This window comes from Micrasema longulum, unplaced genomic scaffold (genome assembly GCF_059751315.1).
Source record: "Micrasema longulum isolate JH-2025_06_02 unplaced genomic scaffold, ASM5975131v1 h1tg000999l, whole genome shotgun sequence".
NCBI lineage: Eukaryota > Metazoa > Arthropoda > Insecta > Trichoptera > Brachycentridae > Micrasema > Micrasema longulum.
In genome coordinates, this window is record NW_028278187.1 from 81,366 (window position 1) to 91,724 (window position 10,359).

General features: G+C 33.6%; 1 protein-coding gene across 1 annotated transcript in view; it reads left to right on the plus strand.

Moving 5' to 3' along the window:
- Window positions 1-9,544, plus strand: part of LOC148277647 (uncharacterized) — a gene marked incomplete at its 5' end in the record, with an annotated part of 79,324 nt that extends 69,780 nt beyond the window's left edge. The window contains 3 exons of the mRNA XM_088232601.1: window positions 14-157; window positions 1,240-1,428; window positions 2,529-9,544. Coding sequence (XP_088088727.1) covers window positions 14-157; window positions 1,240-1,428; window positions 2,529-2,668 — 473 coding nt within the window. The remainder of the gene's footprint in view (window positions 1-13; window positions 158-1,239; window positions 1,429-2,528) is intronic.
- Window positions 9,545-10,359: the final 815 nt, after the last annotated feature.

The following is a 10,359-nucleotide window of genomic DNA, read 5'->3' on the forward strand; positions in this document are numbered from 1 at the left end:
TGTGTTTTTCCAGTGACTCCCATGGCGTGTCAGCAACTGGCCCAACAGCTGACCAGACTCACCGCTAAGATCGTCCACATGTACAGTAGTCTCTCCGGAGGACCCAGCCAGACCAATCTGGCGGACAAGTTCCCCGACAGTGCAGACATGCTACAAGGTAATTATCAAACTTTTATAACTAATGTTGGTAAATTATTATTATTATTAATAATTCACTAGCAGCCGTCAAGCTGATGCGTGTATATCAAGTGTACATGGTCATTGAACATTATACATTGCTGCGTGCATCTAGTTAACATTCACTTAACTATAACCAATCACTTTCTCGGGAAGGCCATTCCATTTCTCCACGACTCGGTTTTTCCAATTTTTATATTTCTTTTTTTACCAGGTAGTTCTTTTACTTCACAAAAGTCAACAGATGGAAGAGTTGAGGAAATGTGGATGTTCAAACATGGGCAGAATGATGAATGTCACACAGCGTGTAAAGTGGCCACTTAAACCAGCCAATGACAAGTCATAAGCCCTGTAAACGCTTAGACTTCCATTTTCCCTCTCTGTTGAAATAAATTTAAATATGAACAACTCCCTAGGGAGGAAATCCAGCCAGTCTGCAAGCATTTGGACATAATCAAACATTGTTAAAATAAACTTATTATTAACGATGTTCTTACAAGGTTACAACATTTTGCAAAAATGTTAGAGATGGGACAAATTGATGAAAGTAGAAAAATCATTTGTATCTGGCGTGTTAATTAATTTTTTTAATACAATGCTTGAAACATAAATCAACACTAATATATAAAATCAGCTTTAAAAGTAAACTAAATCTTATTATTAACGACATTCTTACAAAGTTACATCATTTTGCAAAAACGTTAGGGATGGGACAAATTGATGAATGTAAATTGATCGAATAAAAAAATAATTCATTTGATGTTGTTCATGAAAAAAGTATAAATGTCTTATTTTTTGGTGAATAATTGTCTTAAACACACTAGAATAGGCTTGTTTTTGCGTTTTTTCGGAAACAAAGTTTCATGTTTGCATGAAAAAACTGATAAAATCGATTTGATCGGTACATGATCAGTGATCAGTAATTTCCCATCACTAATGACATTAGTTCGACAGCTGTCATTCTAATCAAGCTATATTTTAAGGACTATAATCAAGCATAAATAAATAAATATCGAATGATTCCTAAAATGTCTCTATTCTATCTGTCTTTCCGTCGTCCAGGTTTGGAATCAGCCATGGTGGAGGCCCAGAAAATGCTGTCACTAGCCACGGGCCGGTCCGGAGCCAACGGGACCGGCTCCCACCGCCCCGTTAGCCACGCCTCTTCCCTCGAGGACGACCGCGTCGACAGCCACGTGTCCCTTCCCATCAACACCATGTCCCGGACCCTGGATGAGCTCGTCAGCAAAGGTAAATATCCATCGTCCATTCCGGCCAGACATCTCCGCACCGCAAGCTTAATGGTAATGCATCATCATATACAATACTAGCGGACCCGACAGACGTTGTCCTGCCCGAACGTTGGCTTGCCTGCTATTACCCTGGCAAAATACTTTTCATTGATAAGCAGGTACCTAGGTACTTGTTTATGGTTGAATTCCAGAACTAAAATTTATTAATTAACAAATATTGATTTTAAGTAAGTACCTAGGTACTTGTTTATGTTTGAATTCCAAAACATAAAATAATTAATTTTCAAATATAGAATTCTTTTTGCAAATGTCAAACTCGGCTCTTCTCACCAACATGGGTGCACTTTATTCACGAATGCGATTTTCGAAAATATATTAAATGTCAGTTAATATTATTTTAGTTTTACCAAAAATCCAGTAAAAAGAAATAAATAAAAGAAATTACATGAAATAATTCGATTGGAATCAATAAAAAGCGAATGTTGTTTGTAAACATTCAAAAACAACCTTTTTTTAAACAAAAAAACAACATTCTTCCAATTTTTTTGTAAATGCATTCTTGTTCAATGCAACCCTGGTAGGTCAATGAAAAAAAGATTTATGCTTCTAATTTTGTTTTTACAGATTGGATTGAAAATTTTAATATCTACGAACACGCGCAGCGCAAAGATCTACATTTCGCTGAAACTCGCACGTAAATCGGTTAAGCTGTTTAGGAGGAGTTTAGTGACATAACACACACAGAAGAATTATATATATAAAGATTAAGAATAACGTTTCTCTGTTTCCGTGATCGAACGACCGGCCATACAAAAATATCGCATAAATTGTACTCGCTGAAGTCAAGTATTCCGAACGATTTTAGATTTCGTACACTCGGAGACATCTGTTAGAAGCTTGATGAATCACTAGGACACGACAATTTATTTAAATTATCAAAACGACAGCTTAATTGCTCAAAATTTCGCGGCCTGCCGTAGCAATATTTAGCAGCACAAAAAAGGTTAAAAGGCACAATTTTTGCTTCAGAGTCCCTTACATGAGTATTGTTCTATAAATTAAACATGTTTCTGATGATTCATGTCTTTTATTTTTCAGCGTTGCCAGCTACAAACGGCGAGTTGAATCAGGGGCAAGCAATGTGCGTAATGGACAAGTATTCCGACTTGCTGTACGATATGGTCAACAAGTTTGGTTCCAGCAACGGCCAGGCGTACACCAACGCGCAGGATAGCTAATACATGCACTAACCAATCCTAAAACCAGTGTCATATTAATCATTAAAATAACAATTCCCTGAGGACATTTAAGTGCGTCAGCAAAAGAGACTTTTTCGTGAATCTGACGAATATGCTTTCGGTGAATCTCTCAGATATTTTTGAGCCTTTTCTCGATGAATCTGTCAGATGTTTTTTGGTAAATTAATAATATATTTCTCGATGAATCTGTCAGATATTTCTCGGTGAGTTCGTCGATTGTTTCGCTGCAGATTGTGAGGTCACGAACGTGTTTGAGTTTTTTTATTGTTACCTATAAGTTTAATACAATGTTACCGTAATACGATTCATTTGAAGTTTATTATTATTATTATTATTGTATTTTATTATGTCGTTTAGTCATGTGACGTTGTCTCCGTGTGAGACGGTTTGAAACTGTTGTGTAGAATAGAGGAGATTGCGTTTGTTTTTTAACGTTCCTGTCACATGGAATTGATTTTAAAATAACATTTAATATTTAAAGATGGAGATGTTTAGTATTGGAAGTGTCGTGAATTAGAAGTAATGTGTTGAATGAAATTAGATTGTTAATGGATAACTTTTTAAATGACTTGTTTCAATGAATTCACGCGAAATATTCAAGTGACAAGCATAAAAATGATGCCCGGCATATTTTAAAGCATTAACATAAGAAGGCATACCTGAAAATGACCCCACTAATGCCTGAAACATTGAATATTAAAATAACAATGCTTGTCATACCTAAAAATGTAAACACGCTTATGCCTGACTGTCCTAAACATGTTAACACGCTTTTGCTTGACTGACCTAAATATGTAAACATGCTTATGCCTGCCTGACCTAAACATGTGAACGTGCCTGTGCCTGATTGATCTAAGCATGTGAACATTCTTATGTCTGATTGACCTAAACATGTAAACATTCTTATGCCTTACTGGTCTAAAAATGTACACATGCTTATGCCTGTCTGACCTAAACATGTGAACATGTTTTATATGCCTGTCTGACTTAAATATGTGAACATGTTTTATATGCCTGACTGACCTAAACATGTGAACATGCCTGTGCCTGATTGATCTAAGCATGTGAACATTCTTATGTCTGATTGACCTAAACATGTAAACATTCTTATGCCTAACTGGTCTAAAAATGTACACATGCTTATGCCTGTCTGACCTAAACATGTGAACATGTTTTATATGCCTGTCTGACTTAAATATGTGAACATGTTTTATATGCCTGACTGACCTAAACATGTGAACATGCCTGTGCCTGATTGATCTAAGCATGTGAACATTCTTATGTCTGATTGACCTAAACATGTAAACATTCTTATGCCTAACTGGTCTAAAAATGTACACATGCTTATGCCTGTCTGACCTAAACATGTGAACATGTTTTATATGCCTGTCTGACTTAAATATGTGAACATGTTTTATATGCCTGACTGACCTAAACATGTGAACATGCCTGTGCCTGATTGATCTAAGCATGTGAACATTCTTATGTCTGATTGACCTAAACATGTAAACATTCTTATGCCTTACTGGTCTAAAAATGTAAACATACTTATGCCTGTCTGATCTAAGCATGTAAACATTATTATGCCTAACTAGTATAAAAATGTAAACATGCTTATGCCTATTTGACCTAAACGTGTAAACATGCCTACGCCTATGTTTACATAATGCGTGCCACATCTAAAGCTTGAGCACATTTATTATGCCTGAAAAACACAGCATATGAGTGTGAATTCATTGGAATTAGTCAATATTTATTTTACAAGAATCGTAGTCCAATTTCAATTACTGATTTTATCTAAATAATGTTCATCATATAATTATTAATTTTAAATCAATGGTTGAGCTTTCAACAAAAATTACCTCGAAGTGTGATTTGTTGAGTTTACAAAAGTAGATAGTAACGTTGATTTTTCCACTGCCCTTCTGAAGGGCGCAATATCGAATTGTTAACATTGTAAGTGCGTTAGTTTGTTTTGTTAGTAGGATTAGTGTTAGCGGTATAAGCAAAGCCAAAACGCAAGGATTACGTCCTTCTTAGATTAGTTGCAATAACAAAGATATTAAACAGTAACTTTTTACTTAAAAATTGTTATTACTAATTTTAATTAATGTTAATTCCTAAGCTTTGCCATTTATTAAAACATACTATTGTATTAAAACATATTTGGTTCGTAAGACACTAATTTTAATAACATTATATGAATGACTCTTATCACGCTTAAGTAACACTGGAAAAATTACATAGATAAATCATTTTTTACTAATAAAAATATTGTAAATAACTTTGGATAGAAAAAATGTTAAAATCGAATCTTAAGGCCATCAGAGTTCTGTGTGTATTTTTGTGTTTAAAAGAAATATTTTATCTAACAATGTTTGAATATGTCAAAATACTCGCGGACTGGCTGGATTTCCTCCCTGGGGAGTTATTCATATTTAAATTTATTGCGACAGAGAGGGAAAACATTATCGAGAAGAGAATATGGAAGTCTAGGCATTTACAGGGCTTATGACCTGTCATTGGCTGGTTTAAGTGGCCACTTTACACACTGTGTAACATTCACCATTCTGCCCATGTTTAGACATCCACATCCACATTTCCTCAACTCTTCCATCTGTTGAATTCTGTGAAGTAAAGGAGCTGAAACCTTTATCATGCGGGTGAGATTCATCCAAAACAATTTTCCAATTTTTATACTTCTTCTTTTACCAGGTAGTTAATTCAACAATATTTGAGTATGACAGGTCATAAGCCCTGTAAATGCCTAGACTGCCATATTCCCTTCTCAATAATGTTTTCCCTCTCTGCTGCAATAAATTTAAATAGTAATATTTTATTTTCGCTGATCATCGTCATATCTTTTTATGCCCTCAGTGATGCATAGGGCACTGCATTTGTAAACCAGATGCGGCATATTTCGATCATCTGTTACATGGAGGTAAGATCATTAGACTTACACTTTAGGTGCCAGTTCATTAACAATGATATATCGAGTTTCAAAAAACTTAAAAAACAATATTTCACGTCTACCCTGCCGGGAATTGAACCCAGGGCCTCAAAGATGGTAGACGAACACGCCAATCGCTACACAACGAGACGGGCTTATCTCCACTCGATTCCTTATTCAGGATATTTACCTGGGAGCAGCCGTCGAGTCAAAAACACTCTTCCACCACATTCTTCATCCACCTGGATGTACCATTTTTTAATCACGTCTTTCATCACATGAAAATATACACATGTCTTTGCATAAGATATATTTTTACAACTAAAATCATCACATTTTAATAAGAAAAGCCTGGATTGGTTGAATGACTGTGTTGTGCAGATCTGAAATTTACACATTACCATTCGAAAATATGGTTACAAATGGAAAACAAGCTATGTTAGGCATACCCTAAGTCCAATGTGCTATAACTTGACATAGACTTTGAAAAACATTGACATAATTATGCCAAACACAGCTAAAATTGTGAAAAAGAAATATGCCTGGAATATCTCTTCAAATAAATCATGGTGATTGCATACTGATGTTAAAAGCATGGACATTAGCAATGCTAGACTCATCTAAAGATCTGAACATGCATATTAGGGTGGGCTGATATTTTTTTTCTTCTGAATTTTGAAATGAAAGTGGTCTAAAAAGTTGCCTTTTGGATTATTCGAAGTGCAAAAAATATCAAAAAAAATATTCGATACTACTTTTAGCCCTCAACCAGAGTTTGAAGTTTTTGAAAAAGTCGATTTTTTGCTCAGAACCGGCTGTCATTTCGTATTTAAGTAAGAAAATCAGTCCAATTAAATTTTATAATGTGCATTAAACCTGATTAAATAAGCATCTAAAGGTGTGAGTTGCACTTTGTTTTGTAATAAATGGGCAGCATTGTTTTAATGAGCCATTGTTTTCGTCAATATTCGCCAGGCGCTCAACGGAATCTGTTCCGGGGAGTGTAAACTTTTTGCATTTCGGTAGTTTTAAAACGTGTTTGAATTTGTTATGTGATTAAGTTATATCTTTACTTACTAATTTTTTATTTATCAATATAGATAATTAACAAAATGTTCAGACAGTTATAAACTTCAAACCTCGGTGAGGGCCACAAGTAGTATGGATTTTTTTAAAAATAATTTCTACGCTTAATGTGATCCAAAATGCAACTTTTTAGACCCCTTTCAATTCTATGTCTAAAGAGAAAAAAAAAACTTCCTACATCATCAGCTCACTCTAATGCATATGCCTGACATACCTCAAAATGTGAGCATTCCATCTTCTTTAAGAGATATATATTTTGACCTAGGTATCAAAAGAAAACACGAAACATAGCTAAGTTAGTCACCAAACAATGTTTTAAACATGTATATGCCTAACATACCTAAAAATATGAAGACATTTCATCACCAATTGGCACCGTTATTTAAAAAACAGTGTTTTTTTTTGTGCCTAAAATTCACACTGTAGTTTTAGATAATTTAAAAACGCCAATACAGTGATGCCAGATATGGTGAAACATAACGGCCTTAAAATATTTATGCCCGAGATACCTAGAAATTTTATGCCCGACACAGCCGCAGTTGTGAAAATACATACTTATGCCTGACGCTTAAGGTCTAAACCGTCTTATGCCCGACCAACCTCAATGTGAACATGCTTGTGCCTGGCACACCTCAAATACATACACAACATACCAGTGTTAAATCATTTGTAAGATGACTCAAACATCGAAGTAAACGCATGTATTAATCTTTAGAATGTCCAAAAAATACATGCAAATATAATATTGTAGGAATTGAGAACGGTGAATTGTAAACTTAAAATTATTGGAATTGATTTTAATTTACAGATGTTTTTTTTATATTTCTCTGACCTATTTTCTACAGAAAAAAAGTATAATGTTTTTATTGTATAGATTAATAATCGATGCACAATTAACTAATAGATTGATAATTGTTTTTAAATTGTTCACTGGGAAATTAAATTACTAATTGATTACAAATATATGAGAAAAAAACTAACTCTTGTATGAAAAACAATCTAATTTGCTGATTTTTACACTTTTGTAGTTTGGTGAAACCCGTAAAGATCGGTAATTTTTGAAGACTTGTAAAAAAGTCCGTCCTATTCAATAAGTGCGATCATGTCTTTTATAGTTAAAACGGTTTTCTTTTTACTTATTCCCGTGAACAATGTAGAAACTATTATTTAAAAAATGCTTATTATATAAATTATTTATTTACTGTCTGAATATATTGGTGACTCGCAAGTGAATTTCGTAGAGAACATGTAAAAATGTATTTATCGTAATATAAATAGTTTTTTTTCTTCTGACATTTGATTTGCCTTTTTTTAAAAGACGAAATTTTGCTTGACTCTCGCTTTCGATCCAAACACTTTTTTGACCTTAGAATGTTTTTTAAAAATTTGTTTTGTACGGAAATCATTTGTGAAAATCCTCAAACATATTAAACCATGCCATATTAAAAATTATTAATAGAAAAATAATACCTTGTATTTATTAATAATCTTCATTGCAAAAATGATTGTGGAAAAAAATAGTGAAAAAAGCGATTGCAAACATACGCCCTGTTGGGCAGAACGAGAACATTAAAGTGGTAAAGAACGACCCGGATTGTGGTCCCATGGCTAGTGTCGCAGACTCATGGATCAGAGGTCCGAGGTTCGAACCCCACTCTACCACAACTTGATTATCGTTTTTTAATAGTGAGTTATTTACAACTCGTTTAAAATGGCTACTGAAATTGAAATCATAAAAACGCAAACAAAAGTAAACCCCGGGTTCAATCATCCATATTTATTTGATTCATTCATCTGTTGATTTTTGTATGGTAAAACAGCTGAAACTACTGTTGATGTATGTGAGATTCTTCCGAATCAGTCCACTTAGAGATATTTGTTTTGATGGTCAAACTTGGTCTACATTTTCTAATAGTGATATTTAAAATGACCATCAAAATTTAAATATTTAAGTTAATCATCAGCAAAAATTGGTAATATGGAAGTCTAAGCATTGCGGGGCCTGTCATTGGTTGAGTGGCCACTTTACGCACTGTAACATTCACCATCTGTTGATTCAATGTGCGGTTAACGAGCCTTTATTGATGTGGGTCAGATTCATCTGACAACTAGACAACGCCTAAAATATTTTAAAAATTTTGTACTGCAGGGCCTGTCATTGGTTGAGTGGCCACGTGGCATGTGCCGTGAAACATTTATTGATGTAGGTGGAAATATTATTGATTGATTTTGTGTTTATTTTGTAGAACACCATATTTAAACTTATAATTAGAAATCAAATACTGATTTGAGTCTACTGAACACTTTATTTTATTTTTTCAAATATAAAAAATATAAAAACAAAAATTTCGAATAACGAACGACATTCGTTTGAAAATGCCCTAACAAGGCGAAACAATCGTCACGAAATTTTTGTTTTTATATTTTTTATATTTGTAAAAATAAAATAAAGTGTTCAGTAGACTCAAATCAGTGTTTGATTTCTAATATTATAACCTGAAAATATTTTCTAATTCTTCTCCATTTAAATTCTTATACTTCTGTCCATTTTGTATCTTTTGGCCAAAACAAGATATTGATTCAATTTCAAACATTTTTTGATGCAACAAACCATTCACAATATAAATCCACAATCATTTTTGCATTCTCGTATTTCTGACTGACTGTGAACTAATTTGCGATGTAGGACTGTCAATTGTCTGTGTGAATGTACCTACGAATATAAATAGAAAGCAATGGGTAACTTATTGACCTTTTCGTAAACTACTAATGTTATTAATTATGTATTTGTATAATATAATGCGAATCGTGAGAATGGACTCAGCTTCATCTACTTATTTACTCCCCAACATTCCCCGTAATGTCCCTACAGAGATCGAAATAACAAAAGGTGTGCCTAATTTTGCAAATTTTTCTGCTATATTAATAGCAATTTATTATTTTTTTAATTTTTACTGTGGATAACTCCCGCCCTCAGAAGTAACTGTTGCAATTAAGCTGTTTTGAGTTATAAATGCAGATTAACCAAATTTTTATTTCTTTTAGAAGACTACTGGCGTTTATTTACGTTTTTTTTTAGCAAGATATACCACACACCTCAGTAATCCTTGAAATCAATTAGGTGAAAAAAATAACATGTGTAATATCGAGAAGAATGATAAAGATCGAAGATTTCCAGCTGAAATTGAAACCGAATTTTGGTTTCTGTTCTAGTTTTGTCAAAACCGAAACTTATTCAACCTAGCCGGACCGAAGGGGGGGATTCGAATCCCCCATAGACCGATTTTAATTCGATAACTCGAGTATTATTAAAGCTATTTGCCGTATATTTTTTGTAATCGTGAAATTAATAGAAAGAAGCATTTTCCTGTTTTTGTTTTTATATTTTGAAAAAGTTGTTTTATTTTTTTTTTTTAAATATTAAATCAATAAAAGACATAAATAATACGAGGGTCAATTTAACTTTATGTACATAAGCATTCGGCAAACTAGCAAAAATGAATAAAATACACGAATGAGTAAAATATGTGTACGTGAAAACATGAATAAATTATTGCACGGTCATAAACACCTCCAATGTTTTATTCTCCTGACGCCATATACGAGTAGGCGCTGGGGTCGTTCGGTCCCCCCG